At 37.8% G+C, this 19,666-nt stretch overlaps 1 protein-coding gene across 1 annotated transcript in view; it reads left to right on the top strand.

Moving 5' to 3' along the window:
- LOC109031528 (metal cation symporter ZIP14) overlaps positions 1 to 19,284 on the top strand; it is a 28,133-nt gene extending 8,849 nt beyond the window's left edge. Inside the window, exons 2-8 of the mRNA XM_019043089.2 lie at positions 4,009 to 4,096; positions 7,550 to 7,719; positions 8,788 to 8,913; positions 10,030 to 10,161; positions 11,111 to 11,345; positions 11,839 to 12,023; positions 12,579 to 19,284. Coding sequence (XP_018898634.2) covers positions 4,009 to 4,096; positions 7,550 to 7,719; positions 8,788 to 8,913; positions 10,030 to 10,161; positions 11,111 to 11,345; positions 11,839 to 12,023; positions 12,579 to 12,731 — 1,089 coding nt within the window. The 3' untranslated portion in view covers positions 12,732 to 19,284. The remainder of the gene's footprint in view (positions 1 to 4,008; positions 4,097 to 7,549; positions 7,720 to 8,787; positions 8,914 to 10,029; positions 10,162 to 11,110; positions 11,346 to 11,838; positions 12,024 to 12,578) is intronic.
- The last annotated feature ends 382 nt before the right edge of the window (positions 19,285 to 19,666 follow it).

Below are 19,666 nucleotides of genomic sequence, written 5' to 3'. Positions count from 1 at the left end.
TTTGCGATACATCGATTGTTATGCCATTTAAACCTATGGCAAAGAATAGATTATTAAGGTGTTCGCTGCGGACACCCTGTTTATCGATCCTTTTTCATGAGTTTAAATGGAACAACAATCGATATATCGCGAAGCACGCCACGCCACTGGTGAACATCTCGTAAGAAGAGTCGCTCCATCTAACCCTCGCGAACTGGGATACTACGCAATATTCAATAACATGGCGGACGCCAACCCGCCAAAACACACGCGACGAGACGGGATTTTATCAACCGGCGTGTTTATATTTACACTTTCCTTGCGTTGATAAAGACCATGGTGCTTCCTCACGATTTTCCATAGAGCACATAGAGTCGTAATGTAAATGGGAGAGCTGCCGCCGTATTCTGCTCGACGAGACCCGAGCCCGGTGTGCGCCGAGTTCGGGTCACTTTTTCGATACATTTTCGATCCAAAATGGCGGTATGGAATACGTGGTGATTCCTATCCTCTTTGTTTACATCGGATGGCCGGGTACCCGTGTATCGCAAACAATCGATTATGTATCGAAAAAGTGACCCGGCGTCACACAGGAGTCTCGGAATTCGGGACCTGGAAAATGCTTAAAAGTGGCGCCAGCTCACTCACTTACATTACGACTCTATGTACTCTATGCGATTTTCCGGCGGAAGCGTCAGCCATGTTGAATATTGTGTGGCATCCTAGTGCGGAAGGGTTGGATGGAACGACTCCTCCAAAACTGAAAAAAAACTCCGGCCTTGGAAGCCGTGCTTAAGGGCTATATAGACATACCATCCGCGTTCCGGGCTCAGAGAGCTAAAGTTCCGGGTGTAGCACCGGCGCAGTCGAAGCCACGGCTCCAGCCTACGGGAATTTTGGCCTCTGAGCCCAGAAAGGGCGTTACACTGAAGAAAAAAACTCCGACCGTGGAAGCTGTACTTACGGGCTATATAGACATACCATCCGCGTTCCGGGCTCTGAAGCCGAAAGTTCCGGGCGTAGCACCCGGAAAATTCGAAGCTACGGCTCCATCAACCGGAAGTTTAGGCCTCTAAGCCCGGGAGGCGGACGGTATGTCTATATAGCCCGTTACTTTTTTTCAGTGTATGTCTGTATAGCCCGTAACTTTTTTTTCAGCGATATAAATGTTCACCAGTGCCGTAGTATCGTTTTTAAAGCGAGAAGCTTTTAAAAAACGCGTATTTCTTACGCGAATTGTGAAGTTGGGAGTGTATTGAAGACTTTCTCAATGTGCTGATCGTGATTTTTGAGCTTTTTTTTTTTTTTAACCGAAATTACTCTTTTTGTTTGCTGTAGCTGAAGTTTGTAACAGGCCCATGGTTCGACACGCGGGCACAGCCGCCGACCGGACATTACTTCCCGGTCTTTATCCGGAGCCTACATATTATTTTATCTCCATGCCGCGCCACGTAGCCTCTCTACTCCAAGCTCGTTTACGTTGACTTGATAAGCTTACCGTTATGTCGCTTATCACTCGATAAAATTGTTGGATTGCATCTCATTGTGGCGCCTAGTTATGAATGAACGGGGTTAAACCAAATATAAAATTGTGACATGAGCCCTGTATTGCCTATTTTCCTGTAGGTCTTAGGGTCCATGTCAAAATGTAGATAGGTCCTTTTGATTTAATATCAACCGCTCATCGACGTGCAACGCTGCCAATTCTTGGAAAATTTTGTTCTTTCTTCTTAAACACTAGAAGAAAAAACCCATTGGATCTAGAGTCTATAGACTCTTGAAAACATTGACAAGAAAAAATACTCTTGATTCAATCAGATTTTTTCTTAAATCAAAAGGAAATCCGCTCAAATTAAGAGGCTTGGTTCTTGATTTAAGCTTAAATCTGATTGAATCGAGAGTATTGTTTCTTGTCGATGTTTTTAAGAGTCTGGACTCTAGATCCAATGCGATTTTTTTTTTTTTTTTTTTTTTCCAGTAAAACAGTAATGTGAACAAATGCGAACTGTCGGTCGCCCTGATCTCAACAACACCGGGCACAAAATTATGATTTCAATTTGGCCAAGAGAAGCGTTAACCGGGAAGGCAATAAGCGTCAGTCTTTATTAGCTTGCTTCAGAATCTCCTCAAAATCCCCCCCCCCCCCACCCTACGTGGGCTACATTTTGCAATAAAAAACTAATATTTCTGGCTCATTTTAAAAACAGGGTCACTATAGTTGCCTTATGCAAGTAGATGATTTTATGGATGAGGCAGAAATCGTAGTTCCTTATCGGAAAATAAAGTCCATTCATGTCCATTGGCGCAACGTGCTGCCAGCGCAATACGCGCATCGGCGCCTACAAACCTAAAGGGATACTTCACGCATTGCGCAATGCGTGAAGTATCCCTGTTAGGTTTGTAGGCGCCAGTGCGCGTTCCGCGCTGACGGCACGCCGCGCCGCCCCGCTCTGTGGTAGGCTCTTATATTTAAACTCAAGGAGTCACCGTTTTTCAACTCATGATTTTAAGGTGATCAGTGAAAATGGCCAGTCTAAAATGTCCAACCATAAGTCGTTGCTGACTGATTCTTTTTTTAAAAACGGTAAAAAAACGAGTCATTCCTTTGATTTTTCGTCACACTGGTAAAATGAAGCATACAACTATTTTAACTTCATGGATGTGCGTGAAGTATTCTAAGAATTGAAGGCGCTTCACGGCGCGCCGTGAAGCGCCGCGGCGTGGCGTTTGAGTGTGTGGCGCATTCGGTGTTGAGTGAATCCTCGGAGGGAGTGCACAATTGCGTAATAACACGAAACTGTATAGTACGAAGCTGACTCCTTAAACTTTTCGAAGGAATCCGCACGAACGTTCTCTTGTAAAACATGAAGTTGTTCAGTCAAATTGGGCAATAGCTGACGTGACTTGATTCCTTTCTGCCTAACCCGGTCCAATTAACTTTGGATAAGGCGGTAGATACGGGCCCAGCTCCATCAAATTCTGATGGGGTCAATTTTTTCTCACTTGGCACGGAATAATCCGCGTTATCTTTTCGTCGCTCGCCCCACCCCCTTTTCTGATTAGGGTGACCTTGAAAGCCGACGGAAAGTTGTGAGCGGTCGTCTACCGAAATGAAAGCTCGCCGGTTGATTCGGGAAAGTTGTGTTTCGATGAGTCAGCGTGGCACGTGCACCCAAATCGTCACTCTTCTGGCCAGTGGCGTGGCTTGCTTTGCGATTTATCGATTGATCTGTCATTTAAACCCATGGAAAAGAATTGATAAACAGGGTGTTCGCAACGAACGCCCTCATAATCGATTCTTTTCCGTAGCTTCAAATTAGGAAATATCGATAATCTACATTCACGCCACGCCACTGCTTCTGGCGTAAGGGCGTATGTTTTTTTTTCTACGTGACACCTCAAGTACATGAATAGCCGCATCCAGACCTCCTAACCATTGAAAAATTCGCAGCGCTTTAAATTTGTTGCGTTTGTGGTAACAAAATGTGTCACTCACCGTATTCGGACGGCTTCGTTGCGTGAAAAAAGAAAAGAATCGAGTGAATGTATCAGGTTTTATGACGCATCTGGAAAGTCGAAAAAAGTTTAGGATTTGAAGGGACCTGGAAGTATCAGGAAAATCTTAGGACATCGGGGCGGACTTAGAAAACTGAGCAAGAAAACTTTTATTCAATTGCTCGCGACCATTAAAATATGCGATGATTTTGATTTCATTCTGATAGTGTGATTTTGTTTTTAGGTGTTACAATATAGGCAGCTACGTCACAAATACATTTCGAGGGGGGGGGGGGGTAAGAAAATCCAAAATGTAGCGTCAGGTATGTATTTTATGAACAGCTTCGTTACAGGTCCAGCAGGAAGATCATGAGGGGAAACTTTGCTTCGAATGTCTCCTGCTCAGTAATTTTGTGGTACATATGACTTTTTCGTGACCTTTTTACTCCCACTCAGGGAAAAATCAGTGATTTTGAAATTTGGGAAAAAGTATAAACCCCGCCCACTCATATTACCGCTTTGCTCTTGTTTCAGTTAGCAAAATGCATTCGCTCAAGTCAGGACGCGGATCACATAGACAGTCCATCCGATGGCAAGTCATCAAAACCGACACCCCAAGAAGGTAAGAACCCCCCCCCCCCTAATTTCCTGACTTTTTACTCATTTGTCCTTTTTTCTGACAGACATAACTGTCGGCAACAAGCCGTTCCGAGAAACAAATGAAAAAGGAGGCAGACTCCATATCGAAATATCGCAGACTCCTTTATGCCCTACTCTTCCTTTTAATCGTACAGCATTAATAGGGCACAGTTGCGATTTTGTAAGTTTGCAGTACTGTTTCTTCTCCATTTAAATCCATTACAAATATCGATTTTAGGAGGGAAGCTGCCTCGCCAAGTATCGATTGTTTTATGTACATTCGAGTGAAGGAAAAACAGTTTTGCCAACGTCACGCCACTGCTAGAGCCCAAAAAATGCTTTTCTGGCTAGACATTGATTCTCAAGGAACCACTCATTTTAGATTTTTTGAACTCCTTCAGTGAGAAGAACGAAACGAACAAAAAAGGATGAATTATTTGACTCCATCGGTTTTTTTTTTTTTCGTTTTTTCATTTTTTACATATTTAATTAACCACCTATTAATTACGAATTACTGAAGTCACTGCAACTCCTTATTTTCGTTGCATATGCACTTCAATTTGCAGGAAGTTAAAATAGTTGCTCGTGCGGTTGAAGCATACTATGCCGGAGACTGCGTTGCTATGCGCTTTCAATGTATTAACAAGACTGCTGGGGGATTACGAATTAGCAGTCGAAGTTATTTTTTTTCATTCCTTTTAAGCCGTGAAGTCTCCAAAAAGTCAAAATAGTCGCTCAAGACAGAAGCTGACTCGCGCAACGTGGTGCTTTCAGCGCACCGCTAAGACGGGAATGGCCGGTTTTACAAAGTGCCTTCATTTCGACGGGTATGCAATTTGATTTCCTAGGAGTTAAAATAGTTGCTTGCGCGCCGCAAATTAGCTCACTCCATTCGTATTGTGCACCGCCAAAGAACAAATGACAGGTTTTACGAATATCCTTCATTTCGTTAGGTATTAATTCGATCTCCGGGAAGTTAAAATAGTTGCTTGAAGCGATCGCTAATTTTTGACGATGGCCGGCACGGCGCCCTTCTTGATGTACCGCCTAGGCAAGAATCGCCGGGATTTTAAAAAGTTCCTTCATTTTATCCGAAATACAATTGCATCTCAGGGAAGTTGAATGGGGGAAAAAAATTGGATCTAGAGTCCAGACTCTTAAAAACATCGACAAGAAAAAATACTCTTGATTCAATCAGATTTAAGCTTAAATCAAAAACCAAGCCTCTTAATTTGAGCGGGTTTCCTTTTGATTTAAGCTTAAATCTGATTGAATCAAGAGTCCTTTTTCATGTCAATATTTTCAAGAGTCTGGACTCTAGATCCAATGTGTTTTTTTTTTTCCAGTGATTGCTTGAGATCGGAGCAAACTCGACGATATGGACGATCTTTGAACTCCAAACCCTGAGAGATGCGTTTTTTATCCCAAACGGGCACCCTGGTAAAAATTGGCGATAGGAGCTGCGTTTCAAAATACCATAGGAGTTCTTATAGCCGACTGAAGAAGGCGATAGAAAATCATATAGCTGGCTGTAGAAAGTGGAGAAAATCATACGGCCAGGCTACACGAAGCGATAAAGAATTATACAGCCGGGCTATAGTCCCTATCGCCGGGCTTCATTTTCACTTTATCGCCTGGCCGTTGCTTTTTCGCCATCGACTATGAAAGGCTATGAAAAATTGTCTAGAAATTCGTGTGCTTTGTTAATCCTTAAGTTTGTTTGGGATCACCTTATTATTTACAAAACGCACATTATATTTTCCTTTACTACGTATTTTGTTTCATCAATTAAAATGAGAATAATCCTTACAGAGTGTGCAAACATTTTAAAGTCATGAGTTGAAAAACGCTGACTCCACGAGATTAAATATTAGAGCCTAACACAGAGCGGAGCGGCGGCGCACTGGCGCCTACTAACCTAACAGGGATACTTCACGCATTGCGCAATGCGTGAAGTATCCCTGTTAGGTTTGTAGGCGCCAATGCGCGTTTTGCGCTGGCTGCCCGCCGCGCCGCAGCGTACCACGGTGCTTGAAGCAACTGTTTCACACCAGAGGTATTGCACAGTATCATACGAAATTGAAGGCGCTCCAACATATGAGGAATGGCAGGCATCCTTCAAAAGTACGGAGTTTTCCTAGCAAAATAAATCAAGATAGCACGGCCAAAAAAGAGAGCGGTAGTCCAAAAACTCAAGTCCTGGCATCCGTAATTACTAACGTTTAGCATACACTTTATCGCCAGGCCGTTGCTTAGTCGCCATCGGCTATAAAAGGCCATAAGAAATTGTGTTGCCGGCTATAGAAGCTATTGGAAATCTTACAGCCGGCTGTAGATCTATGGTATTTTGGAACACAGATTCTACTGCCAATTTTTACCAGGGAATCTATAGAAAATATGAATCTAAGCACAACGATAAACGTTTTCTCTTCAAAAGTCTACAAGGAAAATGAATCACACCATGGGAAGTCTCAAAATCAACTCCTGAACAAAATATAAGTATTTTCAATTCAAATGGGTTTAATGGCAAAAATACCAATGACATCGTTTGTATACTCGAACTTCCATTTGATCTGTGTTTAAAAGACTTGTCAATCACTCGTTTAGGAGTTGAATTTAAAACTTCCCGTTGTGTGAAATGTGTTCTATGTAAGATTCTGAAGAGAAAACTTGTGATTTTCCTCTACTCCAGACCTGTCTAGTGGTCCATTGTTCGCTAAACAATGGTTCACTAGACAAGGTACGAATTTTAGCATTCCAATGTATGTCTCATGATCAGAATTTCACATAGACTACGATTCTTGCATCAAAAATTACTGGAATCAACTCCTAACTAAGATATTAACGTTTTTAATTTGTCTTTTTTATGTGTGTGGGTGTGTGTGTACATTGGGCACGGGAAATTTGAATTGCCCCGTTACAAAAAACACAATACTCCACGTGAGTCGAATTGCGCCTCTCAGCGGTGTGGCAAGCTTCTCAATCGATCTTTGTTCCTTTCCCTCCCTTTATTGTTCAAAGTGTGAACAATTTGCTACAGCTGAGCCAGATCGAGGTTGCCAGATTTTCATATCGCGGAGACTGTCATGGTAACGTTCAGTGCGCGATTTGCCTCTCGTGGACCATTGCGTTTTCAGAGCGGGAGGTTTGAATTCTCCCTTCATGAAAAATTAAGTATCTTTATTACGAGTCAATTCCAGCAACTTTCGTCGTAAGAATCGTGAATTTTGATTAAAGAAATGTATCAGAATGCTTTAATTCGTACCTTGTCTATGTCTAGTGGTCCATTCTCTGCAATCAATTTTGAGTTTTTATGGACTGAGATCTTCCTTCCCCTAAGCGGTCACATTCGGCTTGGGGTCTAGTGGATTTTCTGTGGGAATTACTGTATTTTCCTGATTTAACGATTGTAATTCGATGTGAATTGGTGTTGCAGTATGGGGATTTGGTCTTCTGTTCGTTTCGGCGATAAGTTTATGCTCTCTGCTGGGCGTGAGCGTGATGCCCCTCATGCAAAAATGGTACTACAAACAGCTCTTGACGTCGCTCATCGGGCTGGCTGTCGGCTCCCTCTCTTCGTCCTCTCTCTTTCACCTCGTTCCGCAGGTAAGTTCCCTCTCCCCCCCTCCCCCATTTAAATCATTGTAGGAGAATTCGTTCAAACAAGAGTCTACTAATTGTTGTGAGTACCAAGCACTGGACAGAAGTATTTTGAAGCTTTTTTGACAATGAGTCAGTTATGCGCTGCAGTATGCAGTTGTTGCACTGCAGTTATGCCTATGGAAGTAGATTGACAGCAAATCCATTGCCTCTTCAAATACACGTGATTTTGAACAATCTGAACGAGCGTATTGTCCAATTTTGGGGATGCGAGTACCCGATTTTATTCTAGATCACCCTACTTTACCCCAAAAAATGTTCTCTGGTGTCTCTTCAGATTATTATACCGAGAATATTACAAATTTTTTGATCTTACATGACAACAGCTTCGAGATGAATCTCTCTTATGTGTCAAAACCTAAGGCTCAATGATTATGTGGATTCTTTATAAGGAGGATATAGATATTCATAGCACTTTTTCAGAAGTGAAGAAGTACCTGGTTTCCATATGTAAACCAAAGGAGGGGTATCGGAAGGGGCCGTTTTGGGCCGACCCTGAATTTCCTCAACTCAACGGTTTGTTTTTTTTTTTGCTCATCGAAGATCTATGTTTTACGGAATGCATCATGATTTGGTCATTTTCGGTCTCTTTTCGGGTCTAATACTGATCTAAATATGGGTCTGAAGGCCGATCGTGCCGGAAAACTTGCACTTTTCGCCACGATCGGACCGGCCTTCAATCCATGTTTGGGCCAGTATTAGCCCCAAAACAAGATCGAAAATGACCACATCATGATAAATTCCGTAAAATATCGACTCTCCCTAAGCAAAAAATCGCGGAATTGAGGAAATTCAGCTGAGCTGGTCCAGAAAACGGCCGTTATAAGGGAATGCTTAGAATTGCTAGGAACGTGAAACATTTTTATGATTAGTTGATGACTTACCAATCATCACTGTGCTCCTTATACCTGTAACCATATCAGCAACTACCGTATGAGCGTTAATTTTTAACAAAACGCTCAGCAGATAGTTTCTAAGCCGGGCATTCACTGATCATACTTTATTTCTCTACAGGCTTTCAGTCTTGTTGACAGTGATTTCCATCACCAGTATTTACATATTTCTCTGTCAATTTGGATGGGAATCTGGGTTTTCTTCATGGTGGAGCGCTTACTGAAGATAATCAATGATGCTAAACAGGTATGTGCACGTATGTATCTAGAGAATGAGAAACGAAACATAGAACTCACCAGGAAAGGTCTTAATTAGATCATGTAAAAGTAGCCCCCTTCTGAAATTTTATATTTAGTGAGTCGATTTGAAACTCTTGTTGGTGAAAAATATACAATTTGTTGTAAAAGAATGTATAGATTGCCTTTTGCAAAAAGGAACCAAGTGCATTCCAATGTTGCTAGAATTGCAAAATTTACATTCTTGGTAATAGAATTACTAAAATCATGCAAAAATTAAATTTACAAAAGTAATTTTTGTCTTGAATTTATAGTGTATTGAGAGTAAAGATGAAACTTGTTTAGATGACCAGTTTATATTTGCATGGTAAAGAGTTGCACAATCTTGGCAACATTGGAGTGCTTTTGATTCCTATTTGCAAAATGCAATCCACATAATAATTAATAATAATTTATAATAATTATATTTTTTGCCCCTGTCACTTGTTTTTGGATACAAAATCAGGATCCCTGCTCTCACATTTATTCTAATTGTATCTTGCTGGGGTAGAGCAACTGCGCAAAAGTGGATCCTTTTCACTGTTTTTGGCATGTATGCGTAATTATCTCATTTATGAATCATTGACTCCCTTGGAACTGTTCAGTTCCTTAGACGGGACAGAGACGCAGCCGTAGGCACCATAATTTCTGAATTCACCGTTGATTTTAAAAGTTTACTGAACCGCAACTAAAAACACAAATAAGCCAAGTACGTGCAGTTACGGTGTCGGTGCCACAGCCAGGATGTGCTGTGTCGCCAATTGTTGGAGCATAGGTGACTCGCCTGGATGTGGCTTCCGCCATAATGCAGAAATTCCTCAGCAGGAAAATTTATTGTTTCCATAGGACACAAAAAGGAACATTTGAAATGTTAAAGGGTCCCTTGAACGTAAAATCAAATACATAAAATCTTCTTTAAAAAAATTTGCCCTGAAATTTCGTCAATTTGTAGTTTAAAGTTGGAATGAACATTCCTTTGGAAAGGCAATCTAGTTTCCCATATTATTTTGAATATTTTAGTGTATTTTAAATTTATATTTGTGTATTTTGAATATATTAGTGTATTATGACAATATTTATTCCTCAGAGATGCGAGAAGACAAGTTTGCATGATGGAGAAGTTCCTCTGCAAAACGTCAGTGCATTATCATCTCCAAATCAAAATGGAATCTACGATTGTCAGGAACAAGCAATCAAAGCTTCTTTCGGTCATCAAGAGGTAAGTAAGATTCAAGAAAAAAAAAGTTTCCCTCTTCAGGAATAGACTCAGAAAAATACCTCCTCTTATTTTAAGAATTGTTTTTCCTTAAGAATCGCCTATCGTGTAGGTGTAGGTCGCTTATCATCAGCAGTGGACCAGTAATAGAAATTTTTTATTTGTCGATGGCAAAAAACGAGACAAATGGAATGAAGTTATGTGTTGGGTCAGCATTGTCTGTTCTTGTCTTTGTGGTGCCTATGTTGGGTGGAATTGTCAAGAAGCTTGTCAACTTATGAAGTATCTTTAGGCTACTATTGATTTGATAAATTTCCGACAAAAGCACGACAAGAGGATAACTCATGAAGCTGACTAATCACTTAACTCCACTCCATCTTGCTTGTCCAGTTGACAGACGCAAAACTTTAATAGTCAGCCTACTGGTGAATTTTCCGAACAAACCTTTACTACGGACAAACCCTTTGTTTCATGCAAAAAAAATGTTCTCAGTAAAAACAGCGGATGTTACATTTTTTTCAAATCGCTGTCACTCCTTCAATTTTTCACTTACTTAAATCATAAGACACGTGTTTTTTACAGAAAGAGTTGCTCTTCATGAAAATCTTTACAAGAATCCTCTCAGCTCTATGGGCGGCAAAGTCCAAAGTTTCGAAAACTTCAAACGCGATTTTCTCACAATATGAAAACCCAACATCCGCTATTGTTACATATAAGTCCTCATGTATAAGTACCTTTTTCTCATAACTTTATTTTTTAAACTATGAAGTTCAAACAATATTGTCTGTGGTTTAGTTTTTGTTTTCTAATTTCTGAGAAACATTTCTCCATTGGTTCTAATATCTCCATTTAGAGCTTTTTTGAGCTCCCTCTCCCTCAAAACTGTTGCAAACAGTTTCAGTTCTATAAGTATTCTTATCATAATTTATTGATTTATTCAATAAAATTTCAGAGGCCAAAAGTCTGCAGTAGTTTCACGAACTTGGCAGGAGATATAAAAAAAATCGAACACGGACTCCAAAAAGGAGATAATGTGATAGCTACTGTTGCCTGGATGGTCATTTTTGGTGATGGACTGCACAATTTCATCGATGGGCTTTCTATTGGTACTGCTTTCAACCAAAGTATTTTAACTGGTATCTCCATCAGTTTAGCTGTTATGTGTGAGGAATTCCCTCACGAACTAGGTATGTATTAATGATAATTGCCTGTCGTTTGATCAACCATTTTTTCCTTCCACAAAGAACTTGATTGCCTAATACGTTTAAGCTGAGATGTCCAATGTATTTAGTTTGAAAGAAAGCCCTGATCAGTCATTTTGAAGTTTCTGCCTCCGTTCGTCTCTGAGGATTCAGTACTTATTTGGTTCTTATTGTTGCTAAAGTTTCTAAATCAAAAGATATGAACCTCATTAATAAACAGGCTTTTTTTGAAAACAATTTAGAACTTCCTTTCGGATATTTCCAAAATGGTAGCTTTGCATATTGGTGGCCAAGTGGTCTCACTTTTTGAATTAAATCTCCCCTTACTGAAGGAAAAATGAAATGTAATGATTTTTCTTTGCTTCAAAATAAATCTCTATGTAGAGTAATAATTATTTGAAGACATTAATTATTTCCCTCCTATTTCCTAATTATTTCCATTAACGGTCTCCTAATTTGCTGTATTTTTCTCCACCAGGTGATTTTGCTGTGCTTCTAAATGCGGGTATGACGATACGACAAGCTTTATTGTATAATTTTCTGTCTGCTTGCACATGTTATGTCGGTCTCATCATTGGAATAATAGTAGGAGATATTGAATGGAATATTTACATTTTCGGTTTTGCCGCTGGCATGTTCCTCTACATTGCTCTGGTTGATATGGTGAGTGAAACTTCATCTCAAAAGTAATTTCAACCAGTTGAACTGAGAGTAAACTTTCCTTCAGTTTTATTTACGTAGATGAATCTTTGCTTCAGGCCTTATCTAATCTAGAATTTTACTGTCGAAAAACTGTATCAAGGAAAATTTGATTTTCTGTCAATTTAGGAGGTTCTTCAGATGAAAACCTAAGGTTATTTTTGCTTTTACCAGGAAGTGTTCCTGACCATGCCAATATCCTGTCATAAGTAAAAATTCAGCCACTCTTCCTTCTATGAGTAAAATCGCTAGATTAGTAGAAAATTTTGAAGTCATCAAGCTACCTCAAACAGTGTAACACTGTCATAAAATTGCAGGTCTGTGCAATTTGACTTTTCCAAAAATGGTGTGGTTTGATCTTTTGGCTCAAAGCTACTTTAACTAGGCTGAACTAGTTTCATGCATTTTGCAAAATTTGAAGCTTTTTGCTTTAATGATGTACACTGTGTAACTAACTTGTGAGACTGATCTACCTACTTTTTATACCTGATTAATGATCTTTTGTTGTTCATTTTGCAGGTACCTGAAATGAATGAAGTTGTAGAGGAAGCCAGTAAAGAGAGTATCGGAGCTGCATTTCAAGCATTAGTCCTCCAAAACATTGGCATTTTCACCGGTGTCACTGCCTTATTTCTATTAGCTAAATATCCTGAATATTTCACGATTACGTGAATGTTCTCTCCTGTACATTTCACTGTGTGTACTTTTTGACTTACTTTAGGTACTAAATTATTTGTTTTTTTTGTCACTAATGATTAAATGCTGGGAGAAGCCATGAAACTTAGTGCAGCATGGTGCTCAGAGTGTGAATTGTGTACAGAATTTTCGCTAATATTTAATATTTTGTTATAACAGGGAAATATAAAAACCAGGGCTGTACGGATAGACCAAAATGCGATTTGATGAATATTTGTGTGGTTGAGAATTTGGATTTGTCAGTAACTTGCTTTGTAACAATCAGCTCAGATAAAACTGGAGACATTGTGCAATGTAATCTGAATTTTATTTTTATCATATTGGCATTCTACCCTGAAGATTCTTGTTGAAGCTTGTTTCAGCAGAAACTTACAGAATATTATTCGTATGTTTGGGTTTTGTCCCATGTAAAAATAGTTTGAATTTTCTGTGCAAATTTCCTTAAAATTTAGGTAAAAACAGTCGTGCAATATTTTGAAACAAAGCCAAAGATACAAATGGAAGTAGTGAAAATAGTGATGAAGAATGTTCAGGATAGCCATTTCCGTCAAAATGTGTTAAAAAATCAATATCTAAGATTTCAATGGTCTTACCAGCAGTACAGTCCATTGCAGCATATTAATTTAAATCGTTTATGGAATGGCAAGCCGCAAACCATTATAGCTTTAGTTTGGTGCGACATTTTTGGGCCGTTTATGTTCTGAAATGTTTGTGAAAAACATTTTTGAACAAAAAGTTTTGCGGTACAATAGCCTTTTTCACATCAACCAGTGGTCATTTTTATATTATTTGCATTATTTACAGGTGTTTGCACACTTTTAAATGATTATTTGTATCCCAAAAAAGGTACAAGCTTCCTCTGAAATATCTTTTCATTCTAAATTCACTATGCGTACAGCCCTTCTAAAACTGCATGGTTACCAGACATTCATCCGTAAGTTAACCTCATGTAGCAATATGTATTTTCTTCTTTAGCTAATCCATATCATTACTCTCATTGAACCTTTGGTAGCCAAGAAAAGATGGGCTCAACATGCATTGTGATTTAGAAGTCCTGCAACACCCCTGTAGGGGTTCTTTGTGGAGTTCTTCCCACCATAGGGTTCTTACCCCTTTTAATTTTTTGGGGGTCCCAAAATTTGTTTCCCTTAACGGAGGAGCACTCACAAAATTTCAAATCTCCACCTTAATTTGTTCAAAAGTTACAGGAGTGATGCCTGTTGCTAGTGGTCCAGGACTTTTGAATCACCCTGTATAAATAAAAAGGCATAATGATCTTTCTTAAATTTTAGACTGGCTGCTTTATCTCAAATTAAACATTTGACAAAATAAATATGCTGCACTAATTAACTGAAAATGCATGTGTTGATAAAGTGTGTTAGTAATTTTTTAATGAACTTTGAAAAAAAAGAAATAAAGAATGAATCAACATTAAATTTTACAAACTGAAGTCGAATTTCAAGGTCTGTTTTTTTAGAGTGGCAACTTTCATTGATATGTTTTTGCACTGTCGTCAATTCCTTGCGTTTCATCAAGTCCTGTTCCTTGTCAATTTTGCTAAAAGAACCTCTTAAAGTGTTTTCAAGCGTCCATTTTTCAGCTTTTTTGCTGCTTTTGTAATTCGCACGTCCAGCTCTAAGAGACTTACGGATTCCTACTCATTGATCAACTACATATCCTGATTCCTCCATTGGAATTTTAATTAGAAATTGAGTTAACGCAGAGCAGTTATGTTGAGGTACGAGAAAAATCTATCATTTTCCCAAAATGAGGTTACCCTAGCTGATTTTCTTGCCAGCTCGCCTCATGTTAGGTTTCACCGCATGAGTTTTATGATCGATTGAGCCCTCAGGTCAGAAACAAAGCGGACAACTGTTTGTTACTGAAGCTTATATTATTACTCCCTGGCTTCCTGCCCATAAGAGGCAAGGAAATATTTTTTGATCTGCCCATAACTTTATTCTAGAATCTAATTTGTCTCCTTTTTTCAAATTTTCAATGGCTATCCCTGCCCTAGTTGAAATGATCTTACAAAAATTTGGTAATGAACTCCCTTTGAAATTTTTTAAACAAAACCAATCAAAACCGTTGATTTTCATGTAAAAATTATGTTAAACTTATGAATACCATATAAGAACTTGACTCCAAAATTTTGTGAAGGTCAAAGGGTTTTTTGTATTGATATAATATGCAAAGTAATTGCAGAAAAAATGTAAAAATGCTGTAGAAGCTCGATGAAACAAATCAATAAAAACCTCATTAAAGTACGAGTTGATGGTTAAACTCACAAAATTCGTTATTTTAATCGCAACAGTTCAAAATTTCCAGGTATTCCTTATTTTTTAGTAGGGAAATAGAGAAATAATTTCTCAATAATATTTCTCAATATGAGGGTGAAATACTTAGGAAAAATCAGAGGAAATTTCAGTTGATTAGTTTTCCGTCTGACAAAATAAGGAAAGAAAAAGTAGAGATTTTAAAAAGAAATTTGAACCGTTACAATTGAGATAAGTGATTTTACAGCTGAACCCTCCCAGTGTATGTTTTGGCATACAAATTTAGGGGAAAAGTTTTCCATTTTATATATTCTAAGATTCCTTCTAGGATTCTTATATTTTTCGAATGTTACTATTTTAAACAAAATGTTTATTATTCCCTGCTACCAAGGTAGTTATTTGTGTGTAATATCCTAATTTCTTTGTTAATATTAGAGAACTATCAAATATGAACTCACTGTAAGCTCCGTGAACACCACTAGTTCGCCTCCATGTCTCTTTGCATAGTCGGGTCCCGCAAGTAACTATGCTTTCCAGTTTTAATTATGTTGCTTCCAGACTTTTGTTCCTATTTTTGTCACCAAAGAGAACAGCTCAGCAAAAAGAGGATAGAAACTCTAAATAAATTGTGCCAGTGACAACTTCCTCCCCTAGGAAAAAAGGATCATAATTGCAAAAAGTTAATAACATGTATTCCCAACCCTCCGTTTAAGCTGCAATACTCTGAAAGAACCAACCTCTTTTGAAAAAAAAAAAAAAAAAAAAAACTGTAATACGATTGATGGTCTCATAGAGATTTCTTAGTCCAATCAAAATACCCTTTTCAGAGGAAATCGCTTTGCCACTCGTTTCCTTTATTTTCTAAACGATATCTTCTCCAATTCGCTCTCTTATGCAGATAAGTACTTTTCCTAGTCTCTTCGAAAACTTGATCCTTTTTTGACGAATGCTGTTCATATATACCCTTTTAGACCAATTTTCGTAAGTTTTCCCAACAGTTTCTGTCTATGCAACCTTAAGACTAATTCCCAATAAACGTTTATCTATGACCAGTGAAACCAAAAAAGTATTCGGTTTAAACTAAGTAGCCGGTTGAAACTATTAAAAAATTGTAAAATGGCGGCTAAAAACATGATCAAGAATCTCCAAATAATGTAAACTCTTAATCATGATCCGAACACATGTTGTTTTGGCGTAACTTGGCAGTAATCCCAAAAATATTAATCGGTCCTCTTTCATTGCAAAGAGTTTTATGTGGCGACTGTATAAAGTTGTTTTATTCCTCATTTTTTTTCTGTGTAAATAGTAAGTTTCATTTTATTGATTTCTATGTTGTATCTACCTAGCCATTTTAGATAGCCATTTTTCAGTACCTGCGTGTTGTTGCACTCATTAGGCATGTACTTAGTTTTAATGTAGTTTGAAAAAAGTGCAATCTACAGATCAACCTACGTGATGTTTAAAATTTCTTTTTGTTTCTTGTCTCCGCACCATAGGGAACGATTTTTTATACTCTCTTTCATCTATTCCTATACTATCCACAAACCCGAACAATTAGAATTGTGTATCTTCAATTACTTTTTCAGTCTTGAACAGTCTTAGTGGCATTGGCTGTTGAGAAATAAATTAAAAAACTCTCGTGAATTTCACAGAGACTCACTTAAAAACACTTTTAAAATATCCATGTCAGGAAATCTTTTTCCCCCTTTTACGCAGAGATTGCACATTGCGCTTCGCATGTTTTTTTTACTATATTTTGGTGCATTCAACATAAAATTCTAGCTTTTGTTATTTATGTACTGAAGCACACACAAAAAAATTAAAACCGACCCGTTCCAAATCTTATAGCCCCAAAATATTGAAGCAATTATTTGATTAATCACATTATTACAAAATCTAAGATTTAAAAAGGTCGATCAATACAGTTTATACTGTTTTTTTTACATTTCATTTCTGTAGCTTGAGTTTTTTGAGAATGACCGACTCAACTGCCATTGCTACTAGGGATTTTACGTGTCCGTCAAATGGCTGCTAAAAGCTTTCTGAATTGAGAGAAATACTCTTTCTTTTCTTTTCAGTGTTGTATTTCTGTAAGTAGGCCATCCGCCTGAGTCCTTGTTGAATGTTGAGACTGTAATGCATTCATTCTGTACACTGTTGCCTGTTCTGTTTAAGGTTACCATAAATTAGTTCAGTTGATTTAATCTCAAGCGACTTGAGAAGTATTTGCTGATAGCCTGATTGATGTGGGAATGAGTTTTTAAGTCTGAAAATAACTCAATACGCAGCTATTGAATCATTAATAGTCCGAATTCTCATGCAGTAAAATTAAACATTCTTGCTCAGTGCCGCAGCATGGAATGTGCATTTTCATTTGATATTCAGCCACCTCTTTTCACCCTTGTGGATTTTTTTGTTAAGCCATGTCATGATTTTTTAGAAGACTTTTTACGCCTTTTTTTTAACAATCCACCACCTAGTGTTAGATCTACTTGAATGGATTGAGTCAAAAGTCTGACCAGGATTTGAATCAAGGAGAACTAAAACAAATCGAATCGGATTATTTTTCGATTTTCATTTTTTTACGATTTAATATTGCTCATGAGCAAATGCATCCAAACAAAGAAGGAACTTTCGAAATTGCCATCAGAAGTGGTCAAAGCAGCGGCACCAAAAAGTTTCCTCTGATCATAATCTCTTCACCTTTTATGTAGTTTTTGTATCCTCAGAATATTTTCATTTTTCCAAGTTGGCGTGTTTTTATTCTCACTGATTCAATTGATTTCATTGATTTCTTGTAAAAAAAAAAAAAAAAGGGGGGAGAGGGCGAGAAAAAAAGATAGCCCATGTAGATATCCAAGATTTAATTTTTACCATGAGAGCTAAGCAAACTGTAAAAGGAGAAGAAAAGTTAGGTATGAGGAAAGGATAACATTCATTTCCTATTTCAACTTTCTTGTCCTCAAATTCACTAGTTAGTTACCGTTTTTTTTTTTCTTTTCTTTTCTTTTTTGGGGTAACATGTAATTTTTTATTTTGTAATCAAGTGACTATTTCAATATTTTTTCTTACATAAAGTGCATTTGCTCTAAAAGTGGTGTGCAAGACCTTTCTCTCTGAGGACCTCTTTGCACTCATAAAAATTTCCAGTAATAATTGGAAGACATCACTGTTAAAGGCTTTAAGTGAGCCTACGGAATATTTTGCAATAATAGTCGTTTGAAATATACCTTTATTCAACTTATAATCCAAAGAAAAGGAAGAAAACATCCAAACACATTTCAGGGAAATTTTTTTGTTCTAATATGGGAGTTCAAGGTTCATTTATGTCTTCAACTTTAGTTTGATTTTTCAACTGTACTTTCATTTCCCTGAAATCACTAAATCGTCACCTAATTCTGTTATCTGTATCACACATCAATTAAAGCGCTGGGTCTGTAAAGGGCAAATCTGGGTGCCAGTGTCTCAAAATCTCTGCTATCATTCTGCTGTCTTTCAATATATTTTTACTGGAAGGTGCCCATATAATCCCAGAGTTTTAAAGGATATTGGAGAAAAGATTCATGTCAAAAACAGAAACTTTCTTTTTTCTTTGCTGCATTCCTCCCGAGACGATTCTCCATAAATTTGCTTCAATTTATGAAAAGTAACATAACTTATTTTCAATTATGATTCAGGAAAACTAGGAATCTAAAGACCAAATCAATATAATCTTAGGCTCTTAGACGAACCACATACTCGGCTCCATCTTTATTTTCTCAGGATTAATGTGTAGAAATTCTAATGATATAGATGCAGTATGTTGTAGATTTGAGTTCTATCTTTCGCGCAGTGTTGCAAATAAACTTGATCAATTAAACAATTGCCAATGGCTCAAAAATCCTGCAAAGTAATATTAGAAAGTTAAATATTGGAATCTTGCCCACTGGTACTTCTCATTACAACCGGTAAAAGAAGAACTGATGCAGCATTTATGTGATAATAAGAACTTAAATTATTCGCGATCTTTTCTGTATTTATTTTCTGCAGCGAAACCAGTCTTTCTGTCCTTACGAGTATGTAAAATCTTATGTACTTTTTTTTACTAATTATTTTTGCTTTTTTTATGTATATATTACCGAATGATGTATGTGCAATTTTCAAGAATTGGTGGAGTTTTTCACCATTAGTTTTGTATAACTCCTATTAATCAAATATTTTTTCTCTCTTTCTGTTTTTCATCATCATCATTAAACTGATTTTTAAACAAATAATTATTTTCTTTGCAAACCCATGCACTCAGGGTGATCCGAAAGTCCTGCATCAACCCCATAACCAACTCCTGAACGAGATATTAAAAAATATTTTGAACACAGATCAAGTAAAAGTTGGGTCGTACAAAGGACGTTATTTGTATTTATGTCATTTAGCGAATGTGTAGTTGTGAAAAACTATATCTCGTTCAGGAGTTGATTTCCAGACTCCTCTTGCGAGATTCGTTTTCCTCGAGAAATTTTGAAGAGGACGCGTGCTACAGAAAGCTTTAACTTATACCTTGTCTAGTCGATGAAAAAAAATTGGAATTGAAATTTGAAACACTCCTCAGAGGAAAATAAAATATACCTATTCACCTTTATAACCCAAGTAGCACAGGTT

Source organism: Bemisia tabaci, chromosome 4 (assembly GCF_918797505.1).
Source record: "Bemisia tabaci chromosome 4, PGI_BMITA_v3".
Taxonomy (NCBI): domain Eukaryota; kingdom Metazoa; phylum Arthropoda; class Insecta; order Hemiptera; family Aleyrodidae; genus Bemisia; species Bemisia tabaci.
Note: the sequence above shows the minus strand (reverse complement) of the source record. Positions and strands in the feature narration are given on the sequence as shown.